At 39.6% G+C, this 19,862-nt stretch overlaps 1 protein-coding gene across 1 annotated transcript in view; it reads right to left on the bottom strand.

Moving 5' to 3' along the window:
* Positions 1-6,623: 6,623 nt before the first annotated feature.
* AR (androgen receptor) overlaps positions 6,624-19,862 on the bottom strand; it is a 286,547-nt gene continuing 273,308 nt past the window's right edge. The window contains exon 8 of the mRNA XM_075539512.1: positions 6,624-19,656. Within this exon, the coding sequence (XP_075395627.1) occupies positions 19,501-19,656 (156 nt within the window). The 3' untranslated portion in view covers positions 6,624-19,500. The remainder of the gene's footprint in view (positions 19,657-19,862) is intronic.

Here is a 19,862-nt window from a genome sequence, read left to right as displayed (position 1 = left end):
TTCCTGTATCTGCCCTCTTGGGACCAGTGAGAGAGAGTCAGAGCTGCATTAAATGCACTTAATATTGATGAAGCAACCTTGATGACAACTTCATGGAATGAAGATTGTGTTCAATTTAAAGAAGAGGAGAGTGAGCTTGATAGAGTTAAAATGACAGAGTTAAAAAGAACCAGGACCGGAATCTAAGTATGTCTAACTATGATGAATATTTCTAAGGATGTCTCTAAGAATAAGGCTTTGTATTGAATTAAAAGTGAGGAAATGCCCCCAAAGTGGTAGCCTCCAGAGTTCATTAATATTTGCTTCTCTAAGCCCTTGTTCACCATCTTTTCTCTGCCCAGGGTTTTGATGGGCAAAGCTGTAAAGGACTAATTGTATACTTATAGTGAACTACAAACACACGCAGACAGAGCTCAAACCAAACCTCTGGCCATAATGCGTGACATGAAGTCTGATTTCTCATTATCAAAGTGAACTTGCTTTCATCTTCAAAAAAGCATTGTTGCTTCTGTTATCTTTAGTTGCCATCACCAGAGTTATGACTGAAATTGTTCTTAGGCTACCCTCCCACCCCTGGACAGTATCTTCTCTCATCCCTAAGTCCAAGTGTGACTCCCAACTCGTTTCCCCCTCATTATCAGTACCACTCAAGTTTCCTCATGTTTCATCTTATTCCTTCTTTAACCAATGCAATCATTTTCCCTTCCACATTTCTTGTGGGAGCTCTCTACCCAGTGGTCATTTTCGGGTTCCAATTTCTCACCTTTCAGCTGTCTTGGTACCAAAGTATTTGTGTCCATGTTTGTAGTTCCCCACCCCCACCCGCCCAGCCAGATCCTAAGTCACCATTATAAGGCCATTTCTGTGCTTATACAGAATGTGCTAAAATATTCCACCTGCAGCCAAAAGGCTCCTACCAACTCAGACTTTGTATATACAGGGAAGATGACATTCTGCAAACCATTTAGAGCAGTAGTTCTCAACCTGTGGCTCACGACCCCTTTGGGGGTCAAAGGACCCTTTCACAAGGGTCACCTGATTCATGACAGTAGCAAAATTACAGTTATGAAGTAGCAATGAAAATAATTTTATGGGGGGTCGAAAAAGAAAATAATATTATGGTTGGGGGTGTGTCAACACAACATGAACTGTATTAAAGGGTCGCTGCATTAGGAAGTTTGAGAACCACTGATTTAGAGGAAAGAGTCAAACCACTTCTTTGGTGGGATCTAAAAGACCAATGTGGCAGGGAGCAGGGCCCTCCTGGGGCTGATCACAGATTATGATGTGAGTGGGTGGGTGACAATTACTGCAGTAAGAAATGTGTGTGGGAATCATTATGCTTTGAAATGAAATATTTGTATAACATTTTTTCTTCCATTTCCAATAAAATTAAGAGCTTTGGGGTCTAAATGCTATAACCTTCAAAAGATACAATCTGAACATGGCTGTGTTTGTCTATGCACTGGAATAAAGCATATAAATTAGAATCTGTCAGTCAGAGTTCTCCATGAAAAGGTTATGCTGTACCTCACAAACATGTACTACCTAATTAATTCTAGCCTGGATTGTGGCCACAGAAGCACGGTAAGGTGATGGGGGAGGAGAACAGGCTCAGGCCTTTATTTGAGGTTAAATTCTGCTTTTTTCTTGACTTATCTATAAGACTTCCATGGTCCCTAACACCCTGTTGACATGGCCATAGTGGGAGAAACTGTGACACAGCCAAAAAAAAACAAAAACTGTGGTGATAGGGTCCAGGAGATAGAAGCAATCTATATAGGAAGGACAAGGCATGGAGGAATTTCAGGCCACTTCATAGTGGATCGAGGACCCAACTGTATGTAACAGATGAGTGAAGGAGGCAGCATAGGAGTAGAACCTTTTTCCCGAGAAAGAAGACTAGAATGGAGGGTAGCTATAAGCATATATTCAGAGCCTCAGGCCTGAAGCAAAATAAGGAAGAATAAGTAGGAAGAGGTCAAACCTATACATTGGACAGGGGTGTGGTAAGGAGACTGAATATTGAAATATGAGGATTACAGGGATATCCATGGCTTCTCCATAACCCACTGGGAATCAGATTCAACAAACAGCAAAAGATAGTGTAAAATGAGAAGGACAGCATAGAAACCCAGTGTCAAAACCCAGGCATGAGTAATGTACCATTTCCAGACAACATTGGCTGGTGGTAGTAGGTGGTGGTGGCTCAGGACCTGCGTCGAAAGATGTCTGAGAATGAAGTCATGATTAGGGTAAATTTGAATTGGAAAACTGCAGTGAGAAGGTACAGGTTAGAGCCTTTTTCTTTCCTGTTGTGGCCATTCCTTTCTTCTCCAACCCTTCCTTCCCTCTCCCTAAAACACCATTGTCTGCTGTATTTCTGAATAGAAACTCAAGATGCTCATACTTTTCTTTACTACAACCCAAACAGTAATGCCAGGCTTTCTCATCAAGATACACAGATCCATTTAGAGGCAAGGGAAACAAGTTGCCCTGTACCTGAATGCTGATGATGTACTCATAAAGGAAGACTTGAAAGCAGATACTGAGATTTGCAGCGTGCCTCTGCCTGGCATTCTAAAACATAGTTTTGTGTCCCTTCTCAATCATAACTTAAACCGTTTAAAACCAGGAAAGTGCTATTGCTAGGTGCAGTGGATTTGGTTCTAAGTCATAAGGACTAGATACAACAACACGAAACACTTCCCTATTCTATACCATCTTCGCAATTATTCCTAAGTCACTGCATCAATACATTTAATGGAATGTCTTCTTCCTTTTTTACTAACCCTCCACTTTATCAAGCATGATGTCCTTCTCCAGGGATTGGTTCTTCTTTAGGACATGTCTAAAAAATGAGACAAAGGGTTACCTCTCTTGCTTCTACGGAGCATTCTGATCGTACTTCTCTAAGCCAGATTGGTTTGTTCTGTGGCAGTCTATGATACTTTCAATATTCTTCACCAGCAACATCATTTAAGTGCATTAATCCTTTTCTGATCATCCTTATTTTTTAAATCAACTTTGACATGCATATGAAGCAATTGAGAATATCATGGCTTGGGTCGGGCTCACATTAGTCCTCGAAGTCCGGAAATAAATAAGCTTTCATATTTAGTGTTAATTTATTTTTGACAAGGTTGCCAAGACAATTTAATCAGAGAAAGAGGTGTCTGTTTTAACAAATGGTGCTGAAACAACTTGATAGCCACAGGTAAAAGAATGAAGTTGGACCTCTACCTCACACCATAGGCAAATATTAACTCAAAATGGATCAAAAGTCTAGCTTTAAGATTGCAAACTACAAAACTTAGATGAAAACATAGATGTAAATATTTGTGACATTAGATTCTTCAAAACAAAAAAGTTCAGGCATGAGTCACAAGGCATAAACAACACAAGACACAATATCATTTTTTTCATGCTATATACAAGGGCACATCGCAAAAATGTATTCTGTTACAATGTTGGTTTGTTAACTTTTCTCTTCTTGCTTTGGTAGCTTCCCATTTTGCTTTATGACTTTGTGGGAAAATTCCATCATCACTTAATTCTACAAAATTATTGAAGCTCCTCCCATATATTTTGATGCTTCGTTGAAATTACATACACATTTAAAATGGCTTAATCTCCCTGACAAACTGGAATTTTATCTTTATGAACTTATTCTTTATTTATAAACTAGGCCAAACACATTGGGTGAAGTCCGTTCCAACTCATAGAAGAGAACTACCCCCACAGGCATTCCAAGGTTATATAATCTTTGTAAGCGCAGACAGCAGACAAGTCCTTAATGATTTTTTTTGTAATAAATTCTCTGTTATAGGAACATATAGTTTTTCAAAATAATTTTCACTCATTCATTCACTGCCATTGATTCAACGCTGACTCATAGCAATCCTGCAGGGCAGAGTAGAACTGCCCCTGTAACTATAACTCTCTACTGGAGTAGAAAGCCTCAACTTTTTCCTGAGGAGGGGCTAGAGCTTTCAAACATCAGCACAACACGTATTCAGAGCCACTAGGGATTCTGATTTTCAGCTAGGGCATAGTACAGCGGTTCTCAACCTGTGGGTCACGACCCCCTTGGAGGTTGAACAACCCTTTCCCAGGGGTCACCTGATTCATAGCAGTAGTAAAATTACAGTTATGAAGTAGCAACAAAAATAATTTTATGGTTGGGGGATCACCACAACATGAGGAACTGTAGTAAAGGGCCACGGCATGAGGAAGGTTGAGAACCACTGCTATAGTGTGTTTTTCCATCCTTTTCCCTCAAACTTTTTGCCTTTCTTATATATAGATATTTAGCTGAATGAAAACTTAAGATTCATGGGTCCTCCTCAACAACGGAAAGACCCTAGCACTTTTCAACTCTAGAATCCCTACCAATTTATAAGGTATTGTCCGATTTTAAATTTTATATTCTCTTTCCACAAATTGGACATAAATATTCTATTCATAGGAAGTCAATGTTTATTTATATTCACTCACATATTTATCAATATTTTGTTCAGTTACCTCTGGCTCTGGCATCTTCATCACTGCCTGAAATACACTGGTTAGAATTTCTTTTGTTAAGGATTCATTTAAAAATGGCTTTAACTTTCTTGAAAGATAGTCCTTCTAAGTACAGAATTCTGTCTGTACACTGAAGTTATTTTGCAATTGTCATTCTCACATTTAGTTATTATTGAGAAATTAATCACAGGTTGAAGTGCTATATTTTTTGTAGGTGAATATATATATATATATATATATATATATATATATATATATATATATATATATATATATATATATATATATATATATATATATATTTCCCTACTCCCTCTCACTCCTGCTTGTATTATCAACCTTTAAATCCCACTGCCATGGAGTCAAATCTAACCCATCATGATCCTATAGGACAAAGCATTGGGACAGAGTACAACGGCTCCAGTGGGTTTTCCAAGCGATAAGTCCTGCTTTCTACCACAGTCAAGACATCAGTGGTCATTGGCACAGTCTCAATCCCTTGTCAGTATCCAGAATCTGCCTAGGAATCATCCCGTCCCACTAGCCTTGCTCTGGTCCCTAGTCTGTGTTGGCAGGTACCCTGGCAACCTGGGAAGACTTTACTATCTCTCCCATATGGAACTGTGAAATTATGCAATGTGAGCTTCATTTTTACATTTTCAAGGTCCCCATCAGTCAGAGACCCTTTCAGAGGCCTTAGCATTTATAATTCACAGATGTACTTTTGTCACAAATGTAGAATGTTAGATAATAAGACAGTATATACTTGGGGAGAAGGCATACTTGGATAAAAGGAACTTAGAGGCTCTACCAATAAATGGCTATGGAATAGGCAATATAACACCTTACAGAGCATGCTGAGCACTTAGCATTTTAACTAAGTCAGACACTGAAGCCATTACTGAATAAAACAAAAGGTAGGTCTATTAGATCAGGAGACTTCCACAGCCAGCATTTTCCTGGAGATGGAGTGGGAAAGAAGACTAAGAAAAGGTACCAGAACCTGGTTTCAGGGATGTACACTCACTTGCTCTTATTATCTTTACACAAAAGCAACAATAATAAAAGGCTGAAAAGATGGGTCAAAATTTGGGAGAAAAGGGGACCTAAAAATGATGAGTAGAAGAATGTATTCTCAAACTAATTGTGATAGTGATGGCATAACTCTTCTTCATGTGATTGAATTATTGAAGTGTATGATAAATGAATTATATGCCATCCCCCCAAAAAAGATTGAAAAAAGATGGTAACTGGATTAGGGCTTTATTGGGGGCATGGTGGGGGTTGGGGGCCAGTTGGAGGAAACTATGGAAGTATATGTGAACCATATTTCAATAAAATTTTTATAAAATGGAAACAAAAATCTTTAGGAAAACAGAAAGCCTTATCTTTCTCCTTTCTCTTGGGGAGTAGCTGGTGGCTTTGCACCACAGACCATTATCAGCCGAAGCTTTGACCGACCAGGGTTCCCTTTTCTTTTCCTAAGTGTTGCTCAAAATCACTCTGATGTGTCTAAATATGTATTTATTTTTATTTGAATAGTTTGGAATTTTGAGAGTGTAGGTATTAAAAGATTAATGTCTTTCAACAATTTTGAAAAATTCTTAAGTCATTGTGTCTTTCAACAGTACTTATCCTATTACAGTGCTAACTTATTCTATAACGGTTCTTTGAAATCTAGTTTCTTATCCTTAACATCCTAAACTTTTCATATTTTGTATTTTGTTGTCTTTCTGTGCTGCATTCAGGGCAGTTAATATGCACCTATCTTTATTTTCCAAAACTGTCTCTTCAGTTGTGTACTTTTTTAATATATATATATATATTTTAAAATCATTTTTGGGGGCTCGTACAACTCTTACCACAATCCATACAAACATCCAATGTGTTAAGCACATTTGTTGCCATCATCATTCTCAAAACATTTGCTTTCTTCTCGAGCCCTTGGTATCAACTCCTCATTTTTGCCCCTCCCTCATGAACCCTTGATAATTTATAAATTATTATTTTGTCATGTCTTACACTGTCGGACGTCTCCCTTCACCCACTTTTCTGTTGCCCATCCCCCAGGGAGGTAATATGTATATCCTTGTAATCGGTTCCTCCTTTCTACCCCACCTTCCCTCCACCCTTACAGTATCACCACTCTCACCACTGGTCCAGCAGAGATCATCTGTTCTGGATTCCTTGTTTCCAGTTGCTATTTGTACCAAGGTACATCCTCTGGTCTAGCCAGATTTGTAAGGTAGAATTTGGATCATGATAGTGGGGGAGGAAGCATTAAAGAACTAGAGGAAAGTTGTATGTTTCATTGTTGCTACCCTGCATCCTGACTGGTTTGTCTCCAACCCACGATCCTTCTGTAAGGCGGTGTCCAGGTGCCTACAGATGGGCTTTGGGTCTCCACTCTGCACTCCCCCTCATTTATAATGATCGGATTTTTTTCTTAGATGCCTGATATTTGATGCCTTCGACACTCGTGGTCACACAGGCTGGTGTGCTTCTTCCATGTGGGATTTGTTGCTTCTGAGCTAGATGGCCACTTGTTTACCTTCAAGCCTTTAAGATCCCAGACGCTATATCTTTTGATAGCCGGGCATCATCTGCTTTCTTCACCACATTTGCTTATGCACACATTTGTCTTCAGTGTGCACACAGTTGTGTATGTTTTTAATCTATCAAAATATTTTTCTGCTTCATTCTATTTTGTTTTTTTAAGATATGAATAGTTATGATTTATAGTTTTCTGTTCTGTGTTCATATTTAAGACAAAATCAGTTTAATATGTGTGGTAGATATACATTCTGATATCTGTGGGTCTGATTCAAATGTTTGCTGTTTCTGCGGGCTTTTACTCAGGGTGTCTTGATGTGTTTTGTAACATTTGACTGTGAGATGCTCATTTTCTTTGGACTTTTATCTACAGGAATTTTTGAGGCCTGAGTAAAAGTTGCGTTTTTCCATGAAAGATTTGTATGTGTCTCTGTCAATCACATGCATGTCTTTTCCAATCCAATACAGCTAAGAGAACAACTGATCTGCACTATTTCAAGTAATTGGCTTTTGTAGTATGTTGAATTAGGGTTCTAAAATGATATGAGGATAATCTTTAGCTATGAATTCCAATCAGAAGCTTCTTTATTCTTGCCACCCAGTGCTAAGGTCATGAATGCAGGTCCTTGCTCTTTACCTTCTGTGAGGCAGATTTAATTTTATTCACACTTAAATTGAGGGAAAAGCTTTTTATGGCACCAGAATTAAGCAGAAGTCTCCTGTAAGATTTTTCACCTTTAACTCTTATTTCCCCTACTTTTTGCCATCATCAAAGTAGAGACTCAGAATATTCCAGGGTCTGGTGAAAAATCTTCAGACATAATCTTGCTTTAATACTCTTACCTTCAGTGGATTCTTTACCAGCCTAGTAGTTCATTGATGGAGTTGAAAAGATATATTTTTAAAATTTCATTTAGCATTTTGTTTTCATTGGCCAGATCATTCAGAGTATCAAATAAGCCATAATGCCAGGAGCAGAAGTCTCCAGTCAACTTCTAAAACAACAATGCTGACTTCCTATTATTTTACTGGGGTATTAATAATTCCTGCTCTGTCTTTCTCATAGGGTTCCTGTAAGTCTTCAATGAGATAGTGGTTTTCAATGTACACCATGCGTCACTGTCCTTCCTGGAATGGGTGACTGTGGACAATATCATTGTGATAAAGTTCTTTAAAGCTCTAATATACTATTTAGATGGCTGCAGGTTTCTATTATATTTTACTGTACATCAAACTGGTGATTCAGTAGAGGGGAAGATTAGAAGTGTAAATGAGTGTGAGCTCATTTTCAGTTGGGGAAATCAGGAAATTCATCCAACCATTGACTTTGGAGCTAAGCCTTAATGGGTAGAAAATATCTTCTTTGGCAGAAATAGAGGATATGTTAAATGGAGGTTACCACATGAACAAAAAAATATCGAAATACATTACTCTATATACAAAGGGGAGTTTGGTCTGGTCTCTTCTGCATTATGTATATCTAATGCCATTGTCTGTTCCAGACCTTATTGGTGTTTTATCAATAATAATCCTTGCTACCCCTACTGCAGAAATTCCTCAAGCCATATTTACTGCTGAGAGAGTTTTCTGCCACTCTCTTTGATCCACTTCACAATAGTCCAGGTATGGAGTGACTCAAGGAGTCTTAGTAGAAATATATTGTTCTCACTTGTCCCCGAGCCAACTCTGACTCATGGCAACTCGAAGGGGGCAAAGAACTGCTCCAGGTTTTTTTTTGTTTGTTTTTTGTTTTTAAAAGAAGCCTACAATAGGCTTGTCTCCCAAGGAGCTTCTTTGTGAGTTCCAATTGCCAACCTCTTAGCTAGTAGTTAGTGCTTAACTATTTATATCACTCAAGATAATCTTATTAGAAACATACAAATCATATGCTTTAGAAGCATCCAAATGGTTAGGTGCATATGAATGGTAGGCAGTATGACATGCTTCGGTGAGAAGGCTGTTGTGAAACAACAAAAAGGTCTTTGCTGTGTAGTAAAGGAGGCTGATGGTTGGGCATTTTAAGTACAGTAAATGCTATCTCTGGTCTTATCTAGGGTAAAATCTTTTAAAATATAGGGCTATAGGAAGGATTACAATAATTGGAGTGAAGTAAAATTGGACATTCCCCGATGGGCAAAAGTCTGGTTTTGCCAAAAGTTTCACAGAATATCAGAAGCCATATTAGAACAGGAAGAACTCAATCTAGTCCTTATCTTCCCTAGGCTACACATGGGGAGATTTTGGAATATTATCGGGTTCATTAGTGACAATTTGGTATCTTCTTTCCTAGTCCAAACTTTTCTCCTGCCTGTCTGCCTTTACTAACACATATAGGTCCTATGGCCCTTTAGTGAACTCTTGCACTTCAGATACCTTTAAGTGGAGACAGGGAGGGGCAGCAAGAGCCATGGCAAGATTATCAGGAGGTGGTAGGGCTGTGGATAACCATTCTGACCCATCTGAAGTTTGGAGAGGTGACTGCCTTGGGCTTACACACTACGAAATTGTGCCTCCTGGAGTAGGTGATTGTTAAGATACCACCACTGTGACATAGTTCCTTTGAACACCTTGGGTGTCTTTGGGGAAAGACAACCAGTGATATGAAAAAAGAAAATAATGGAGCGATTAAATTCATAGGCTTTGGCAGTAAATGTACTTGGGTTTGCTACTTGGAAGTAACATTGGTTCCGAGCCAGAAATAATGTTGAATCAGAGCCTTAATTTCCTTATGTATATAATGGGAGCAATATAAAGAGTTAGTTCTTCTAGAGACATTTTGTAGTACATGCTCAATATCTTCATCTCCTTATCTCAAATGATGTACTGTAATCACTTGTAAGGTGTGACAAGTAATTCGTTACTATTTTTTTAAACATTGAAGTTTCAATCATTTTCTTAAATATACCCTTTTGGGAGTTCAAGTTTTTCCTTTTAATCTAAAGTGAATTCTTAATTGGGAGTGAAGGAGACTTATAGTTGTGTCAAGAATTGTAATACAATTCTGCTGGCTCCCTTGAGAGTATATCACATGTATGGGCATTATCTGTCACATGTGGCCACTGAGAATGATAAACAAGAAAATTTTCAGTTTTGATGGGACACACAGGTTTTTCATAATGGACCTCAGCCCAGACTTATCTCCAACGACTCCTCCCCAGTATTTCCCACTTGCTTTAACTGTCCCAATCCAGAAGTCACACTCTTTCCTGTCTCCTGTGCATTTCACCACGGTGTTTTCTGCCTTGGTTGTTTGTTTGCCTTACCACTGCTGTGGGATTTCATCTCATTGCTCAAGGCTTCTCCTGGGAAAGTGGAATGTTTTCTCCTCTCCTCCAGAATGTTTCCTTCCTTCTAAGCTTTCCTGCCTTCCCACTAGGATCTCTATTGTAGTTGAGTGTCACCTCAGAAAGATCATGGAAAGATGTAGGTTGTGTGATGCTTATCACTACAGAGACACCTAAAAACAATTTAAGAATTGCACTGGGAATTGTGGAGACCTCTGAGAGATATAGCGATATAATGTGAGGAGTCCTAAACGTGAAATTAGGCTATTCAGGCCTTTTTGTTTAGACGTAGGACCACCAGTTATTCAGAAGCAGCCTTTGAGCAAATCATTTTCCCCTTTGAGCATCCGTTTCCCTATCTGAAAAATGGGCTGGATTCTTGCCCTGCCTGCCTCTTCAGTCTGTTGTGGGGTTCAGATGAAATCATAATATGGCTAGCAGTGTTCTGGGGGTAGAAATGCTAATAAAGGCTTCCATGGCTCCCCATTATCCTTAGGAGAAAAGCCAAACTCTTTAGTATGCCACTCATTGCATGCTTGACTTAGTGTAAGTCAAGTCAGCAAGGAGTGGCATGTTAATGAGTTTAACTTTTGTACTAAGGGTAAAAGGGAGCCATCAAAACCCTTCCCTGCATTTTAATTCCCATAGCATCTACCTTTATAAGTATCTTTGATGGCAACGTTGGCTAAGTGCTAGCCACAAGCTTGGCAGTACAAAACCGCCAGTTGCTCTGCAGAAAGATGAAGCTTTCTACTCCTGTAAAGACAGACAGTCTCAGAAATCCACTAGGCAGTACAACCCTGTCCATAGAGTCAGAATTGACTCAATGGCAAGAGTTATCTATCTTCATATTTTAGAGTCACACAGTTTTCCAAAACTCTCAGGCAAAACTACTTGTAGTTTCCCATACAATTCCGCTGTCTTTTGATTGAAGAGGAAAGGCCTACTCTCCACTTGAATTCCTATCTTCACAGGACAGACTTCTTTAAGAAGTCTACATTATCTTCCTTCTAAACAGCCATACTTCAAAAGAGCTCTCTCCATAGCACTCATTACATTATATTAGAATTGCTGATGTCTTTGTCTGTCTCCCTACTAGACGGGAAGCTCCATGAAGGTAGAGGGCACATCGGTCTAGTTCCTGTATAAGATACATAGTGGTAGAGAGGGGGAACCGATGATAAGGATCTACATAAAACCTCCTCCCTGGGGGATGGACAACAGAAAAGTGGGTGAAGGGAGATGTTGGACAGCGTAAGATATGACAAAATTATAGTTTTTAAACTATCAAGGGCTCATGAGGGAGGGCTGAGAGGGGAGGGAGGGGGAAAATGAGGAGCTGATGCCAGGGGCTTACATGGAGAACAGATGTTTTGAGAATGATGCGGGAAATGAATGTACAAATGTGCTTTACACAATGGAAGTATCTATGGATTGTGATAAGGGTTGTATGAGCCCCCAATAAAATGATTTAAAAAAGATACATAGTGGTTGCTCAAGAAAAAAATGTTGAATAAAAAGACAAATGGATGAGGGGGTTATTGTACACTGTGCCTCTGTAAGTGATCCTAGACGTTTATTGAGACAGTGGAACTCCCCCACGAGATTAGTCCAAGCTTGACATTATCTAACTTAACACTATGCATAAGCATCCAACGGGCCAACTTCTTTTGGTGACAAGTGTCACTGTCCAGGTGGTGTGTGGTGTACCTCTCACAGCATCTACATGTTCTGCTGACCTGTCTTCTGGTCTGAGATCTTAAAATAAATAAATAAATGGCTTGAAGTAAGTATCCGAGATGTGGGTGGCAAATGAAGTAGGCACGATATGGTTGGGGGCAGAGAACCTTGGGCTATATGCGAGAGAGCCATGGCAAAGAGAGGCAGAAGCTCTGCTCAGAACTCCAAACCAGTGTACAGGGTATGCCAGAAGTTCGGAGGTCCTGGGGACAAGCTGCATGCCACGTACAAAGGGCAAGTGAGTTAGGCTCACAATAAAATCAGCAGGTGTTTACTGAAGCCTTTTTGGTCCGGCTCCCTCATGGGAAGAATGAGAAATTTAGGCTGGATTACATATAAGCTCCATTATAACTCTCTAAGGCAAAAAAATTTAAATCAGAGATAACCCAGTCTCATTGGAGGGATAGGTCCAGGAAGATGGAGGTGATAGTGATAGGCTAAACCCTTAGATTAACTTGAACTAAGGCTTTACTAGAGTATAATCTCACTGAAAGCAGACTATGGTTTATCAATTTCTATTTATCTCTGTCATTAACTACATGATTTAAACAATACACAGAGAACATTCTTACCGACTTCCTAACCCAGATGGGAGGCATTGTGATAACCTCTCTTATAGGTGAGTACATTGACACATTCAGAACTTTTTGCTATTTCTTAACATATTGGATCTCATAATGTATTCAAACTGAAGAGGAGACAGGGAAGGACCTTGCTTGAACTAAGGATCCAAAAGAAGGCCAATTTGGGTTTTTCTTGGATGACTATGCAGCAATAATTTATTTGAAGCTTGGCAAGTATTGGGCAATGACAGACACCCTGATTCTATGTTCTCATAAGGATGAGGATGTGAGGGTGAACACCTGGGGTTCGTGTGGTGTTCTCTTGGCTGACACACTCAGGATTTTTTAATAAAGGGTTCTGATTTAAAGAGGTCTGTGTCCATCTCTCTTTTAGCCCAAATGCTTTGATCATTTGGTGGTACCATTTCAACCCATGTTAAAGACAATACAGAGAAAATTTACAACACTTGTGCAAAGATTTTAAAAGTATATGAAAAACAAAATAGTGTAAAAGGCATTTGGCATGATATCAACTCTTGATGTCAATAAAGACCGCTAATAAAAAGAGCTAATTAAACGAATTTTGATGAAATTCATCTGAAATTTTAGATTGTTTTATGCTGTAACAAATTAACAATCATGATAAGAGGACATTAGCTGCTTTTCTCAGGTCTCTTTGTTAACAATAACTTGAGCCTGCAGTCACAACAGAGGCTGTGGCCAAGTTTTAGCTGGCAAGCGAGCAAGCCAATATTTTACACAATGGATGATATTTCTGAGAGCAGAGGCAGAGACAAACCCAGAGTCATACATGTATTCTAACAAACAAGTTTCTGCCATTAAAAATTTTGTATTTAGAGCAATAAAAGATTCCAAGATTACAACAAGAGAACATTCGTGCTTGAGGCTGGTCTTGCTGCCCAGGGATGCCAGAGGTGCTGTGAGAATTTAAGTTCCACTGAAGGATGTTTCCAGCAAAATAAATTTGTTTCATTTTTTTAAATCTTCATATGATGCTTTCTTTCTTTTACTTGCTCCTGGTTTTTTTTCTGTCTACATCAGAAATGAATTCTTATCCCTGGTTACATAGTCTGCTCCCTCCTGCTGCTAAATTAATGTCAAGGACAGCATAAGAATGTCATGTCTAAGGCACTCCCTAATCACTGTTCCAGTCTAGGAGAAAGCAGAATGGTGTCACTGAGTAATGAGAGGACTCTTTTTCCCTTGGTGGTTCTTCTCCGTGCCCAAGTGGCTTATGAAATAGGACAGCCCCTCAGACACATCACTGTAGGCTAATGTGAGAGGCTAGAGCCCTGTCTTGTCTGCATCGCAGAGTTCAGGGTCCCATATCTTGAGACAGCAGCCAGCAAGGACACCACTAAAGACACAGCAATGTTTCAGAAGTTTCTTTCCTATAGTGTATGAATATAAGTGTGTTAGTTGCGGTGGCCAATGCAGCTATGTGACAACTTAGCATTTGTGGGAATTTTTCCAGGATCCCAGGGCCACCTATTCATTTTTCATTTAAATCCATAAAGGGCTAGGAGATAGATGGAGTAAAAGAAAAGAAATGAACATTTTTGCTATATTGAATTAGGGTAGCCAATCAATGCAAATAACCTATTTCCTAACCAAATAAAATAGGAATCAAAGCTGAGTCAAAGGCTGCTTTTTCTTATCTGAAAGGAAATGACTAATGTGTATTTTTCTGCTTTCACCTAGAAATGGTTGAGGGTTGGGAGGCTCTGGGCAGCAGACTCTAGTGTCAAATTCTTAATTCAGGTGCAGAGATAGACCTGCACCTACAGAAATGCAACTTCTAATAAGCTGACAAGTTTTAACAGAGGAAAACACATTTTCATTTGTCAATCTTTTTACAAAACATATCCCAAACCAGAACTATAGCACACAGACCCCCCAGTAACAAGAGCACCTCAATAGCATGTGATTTAATTGTATAAAAGATGGAACACTTTCTCCACATTTACAAGTGCAGGAAATTGTCTTTTTCTTAAAAGGATGATGAAGACTGAGGAACACTCTTCCCTCTCTCAACCAGTCAGGCCCATTAAGGTACCACTGGTCAATCATTTGGGTGGTCTTTTGACTTCTATCCTGCCCGCTCCCTGATCTGGGCCTTTCCAATGGTCAGACCCAGTCACTTCCAGTGAGTCTCCACCATCCTTTCTACATTCATCTGTCTTGGCTAGTAAAGTGCAATACAGCATGTACCTTACCCTTTTATTCTCTCTGTACCTTTATAAGGCCTGAGAGTCAGGCCCCAATCGGGACAGAGATCTCCTAGTTATCTAATCTACCCAGGTGTCTTGTCCATTCTGAGAAAGTTTCCAAAATGTAATTTCAGACTCTCTCATAGTACATGGGATCAGTTATGACCTGGAAACAAATATAATGGTGCAGAGAAAGGTAAAGTTATCAGAACACATTATATATATATATAAAATTCAATTTTAAAACATGGATACAAATCCTCATTTACAATATATTTCAACCTTCTGCATTAAATTGCAGAAAAAAATTTGTGCCATTCAAAGTGGGCAGAAATGAGGATTTCTGCTTGCTGTCCCTCTAGTGCAAAATCTAGTCCTTTACACACTCCCCCTCTCAGCAAGGACTTCACATCTTCAGTTAAGCTAGCATGGGCACTAGCAAACACAGTGACCAAGACCAGTTCTATTTCCAACCATGCAATAATGGAGCTTCGGGAATTTGTTCAGTAACTACGACAGAAAAGAAAAACTAGTTATGTTTGTAAAATCACTTGGTGAAGGACCCATGATCCCATTTCCCTCTAAAATATCGTCAACATGTCTAATTGTGGAGGAAAAGCCCCACAAAAACCTAGTAAATTAGTAACTACCAAAGAGCTTTAGTCTGTCTTTGGATAGCATACGAAGGAGGTACTAATGCGTGCACTCTTCCTGCCCTTACAATTTTTAGGATCTTAGCAGATAAAGTATAATCTTTGGTTACATAATATGATGCCTTCTTCTTTTTAAAAAACTGCTCTCAAAGATTTTCAAAGAGATTAGTGGTGAGAACAGACCTGCCTATAAAAGGCAGCAGGGAGAGAAACATCCTTTTACAAGAAATTGCACACGCTAAATGGATATTTTGGCCTAAAGTTTGAGATTTGATCCTGTGCTTTAGTAGTCTAGGTTCCACTGACCCTCCTATAGCAAGTCAAGGATGAAAGTTACTCCCTTGAACCAGTGTCCTCTTACCTGGGCAACTGGCACAGGATAATTAGCAGTCAGCCTTGTGTTTTTCTGGGCCTTGCAGGAATATTTACTGGGCTGACTGGAGAGTCTTATGAAGTACACTGCTGGCACAGGGCTGGAAATGGGGAGTGGGGTGGCTTGGGCCGCTGCTGAATTTCAAGGAAGAGAAGGGGACAAGGCCACGTCTGTGCTGTGTCCAATGAAACCATCACTTGAAAACTACCTGAAGCTTAGTTAAACATTTGTGTAGTAGCCATATCATGTAGATAGTGGACTTATTTCTCTTAAAATACAAGTAGAATACATCTTGTTATCTATGGATATATGCACTTAGAAGCAAAGTATGAACCAAGAGGGGCTGTGAGATCAGCACATTTCTCAGACAGTTACCCCTGTAACTACCCAAAGACAGAGTGAAGGTCTTTATTTTTAGTGCCAGTAAATATACATAAAAATATATGCAAACTGATTTTCTTTTTTCAAAGATATATGACAGAATCCTTCAAAATTTTTTCTAAGATTAAGGTAATTTAAAAATAGTAAACTCTCCAAAGAACTAGGATACTTTCTGTGGCACAGAAAAATTATGGAACAAAGAATCCAACCCCCATTTCAGCTCAGAGGTCAGACTTGGGCCAGCTGCTCAATGAAAAAAGAGTTGAAACTGCCACAGAGTTTGTAACCCTGGCATCTGTCTGCTGCCTCGTACAGTTAGGACCTTCTCACTGGTGCTTCTTTTTGTCTTCCTCATTCTCCATTCTCATCCAGCATTGCAAACCTCTTGGGAGATGGTCCCTGTGAGTGATCCTCATCTTCCAGCCCAACAGGTACATTGAGAGAGTTTGGGTGGCTGGTTTCTAATGAGGGAGCACAGGTTCCAACCACATCATGTCTGTTTGTAAAGTCAAGTGCATACAAAATGAGAATGCTGCCTAGAAGACAATCACATCAGCTAGAATATCAATGACCCAAGCATAATAAAACAAAAACCTCTTTTCCTTTATCCAAAGGAGAATAACAGCAAGCTAAAATCTCCTTTGTTCACTGAAACCTCAGTGCAGAAACAGTTATCTTGTTTAGGCTTTTTTTTTTAACTACTCTTGCCATTTGGAAAGGTGGAGTAATCCAGTTGTTGCTGCTTTTAATTACACAGCTGTCTCACTGATTTTTGGCTTTTGCAAACGATAAACACATATATTTATAAAGAGAAGACTCATGATTGGTAAATCCATAAAGACAAAAAATTTGCTAGAGAAATAGAAAGGAGTGCTTCTAGTATTTACAAGAAGTATCAGAATGGTATATAGAATCTATGTTCCATAAAGGGCAAAAAATCATTTCAAAACAGATATAAAGGAACTATGAAAATGTAATAGAAGATTAAAGATTTTTTTCTGTTAAAACAATTAAAAGTAATCCTGTGAGCTTATATAATCCAGATGGTATTATAACCAAGCAAACAAGAATTTGTCTATCCTACCCTCAAAGGGAGTCTATTAACTTTATTTTTGTTCAGCAGTCTTCACTTGATGTTAGCCAAAAGGCTGAGAAGCGATGTCCAGCAGTCTTGGATTAGAATATCATCCATATTAGGTTCCCCCTCCCTTGTTATTTAAAGAGCTGTTTTGTAAGTCCATTTGGCTATTAATATCAACACAGAAATCAGCATAGGAAACCCATGTGGATAATGTCACTCAGAAACTATCTTCTCAAAAAAAAATAGAGTAAATCAACTGAAATGGGCAGCTTGATAACTGGCCACTGATTTTTAAAAGTTCAACAGATGAAGTTAAGAGATCAGTGAGGAGGCAGTGGCCAGGATTAGAAAGTAAGTGGGTATTCCACCTGTCCTTGGGTGGAAAAGGAGACAAAGTCAGTAATATAGAGGGGTTCCAAAGGTTCTCAGTGTCCCATGAGCACACCCTAAGTCCATGGGTGTCATCTTAATAAAGCCACATCAGCCAGACCTTTCAAAAGGACACCATAGTATAGAACATCTCAATGTTTCAGTCTCTCTGACTGAATGAGTATAGTTAATGCTAGAGTCCCAAATCAGCAACAGAGGAGGATGAGCAAGCTCACCAGATGTTACCCATCTGGCTTTAGGATTTTACTCTGAAGACTTTAACTTATTAGTTACAGCCTCCTCTTGGTTTCTTCTTCCATCTTCACATGACCTTTACAGATAGATGTGCTGGATGGCAAGGAGAATATTTACAGGGTTCTTTGTTTCAGTGCCTTCATTCTTCCCTCCTTGATAATTAAGTTTTCTCTTCAATCCTGGTATGGATTTAGCTGCTCTGATGGAGGAAGTGAGCATTTCACCACTCGATGGGAAGGTATAAATTCTGGGGGCAATGGCAATAAGCCTAGCTTGTCAAATTCCTTTGATACTGTCTTTACAAAGATCTGACAGTTGATATGCCCAAATCTGGTTAAATTCAGGCCACAAATCACCGAGGGAGAAATGGTGGGAGCTTGTGGCTGTATGCAACCAGGAGAAAACTTCATTCCGGTCCTTAAGGGGGAAAAAAGACAGTGGCAATAAAGGATCAAATATTCAATGTACCAAGTAAGAGAACAGCCAAGAATATTCTGATTTTAGCCCCAAGTTCTTCCCTTGTTGAGACATAGGAAAACAGACCTGGATCCAAATAGGGTCTCCTTTCCTCTCCTCTTTTTTGATGGTCTGATTCTTCAAGGGAAATGATCAAGTTTGGGCTAACGAGAACATTCAGTTCAAAGCTCTTGGAAGCTATTGAAAGCTGATTTGAGGATGATGGCAGAGGGTAAGAGAGAAAATGGATCTGTGGGGGGAGATGCCCACATGCACACAAGTTTTCAAACAAGGAGCACATTTTCGGTGTAATGAAGGGTACTGCACTCGAGCAGTCTAGACACCAGTGCCCCAGACAATCTGCTTGCCTTGTTCTCTTGTTCTCTCTAGTTTCTGCCTCCCCCCTCCCCCTACTCAGATTTAGGGTCATTGCACCCTATAATAGCAGAAGTTGTTTGCAGGAAGGACTGAAGGAAAAATATCAGTGACTCCCCATAGGTCTGCATTGTTCATGTCCTTTCATTATTGTTGGCCTCTTTGAAGGTCCTTTTATGTGTTTGTTTTCACATAAGAACAAAAAACTATAGTAACATCTAAAACTGGTTTTTGTTTTGTTTTGCTTTTTCAAATCACTCCAAGCTCTCTAAATTTCTCGCGGCATTAGGTGAGTAAACATATGTGTGGCTGGCACACAAGTACAGTGCTGTAAACAAGCACAACTTGACACTGGGCCACGGGAGTATCAGCAGAGATTTGAAGAAATACAACACTATTCAAAATACAGAGAGGAGCCATGGCAGGGCACAGAGTCTGAAGATACCATAATGGGGTCAGATCGGAAGAAAGGAGGGAAAAGAAAGGAGGAAAAGGGGGTGAAAAGCTCAGGGACTAGAAGGCAGGAGTATCTTCACAGCGGACTGCACACATCAATAGAGGAAATCCCCCAAGGCACTGCAGATAAGTAGTGCAGAGTAATAACAGGCTTAATACATCTGAAAAGGGGACGGGGGGGATGTCGAATGGGGGCTTTCAAAGCTTCACTGTGTATGGAAATAGATGGGCTTGACTTTCCCGGAAAGAATCTTGGGCACTTGCACAGAGATGATTTCTGCCATCATTTCCGGAAAGTCCACGCTCACCATGTGGGATTTGATTAGCAGGTCGAAAGTGAACTGATGCAGCTCTCGCGCAATCTGCAGGAGTAACGAGAGAAGGAGAACACAAGGTTGGTGAAGAGTTGCCTTTTCCCAGGATCTCCCCCCACCTTTGATTTCTGGTTGTTTTAGCCTTTTGTTTCCATCCCTTCCCTTGGTCTGCTCTTCTAAGATTGTGTGTGTGTGTGTGTGTGTGTGTGTGAGAGAGAGAGAGAGAGAGAGAGAGAAATGGTCTCAAGGGAGTG

This window comes from Tenrec ecaudatus, chromosome X (assembly GCF_050624435.1).
Source record: "Tenrec ecaudatus isolate mTenEca1 chromosome X, mTenEca1.hap1, whole genome shotgun sequence".
Classification (NCBI taxonomy): Eukaryota; Metazoa; Chordata; class Mammalia; order Afrosoricida; family Tenrecidae; genus Tenrec; species Tenrec ecaudatus.
The sequence above is the reverse complement of the archived record's forward strand: the minus strand, read 5'-3'. Positions and strand labels throughout refer to the sequence as shown.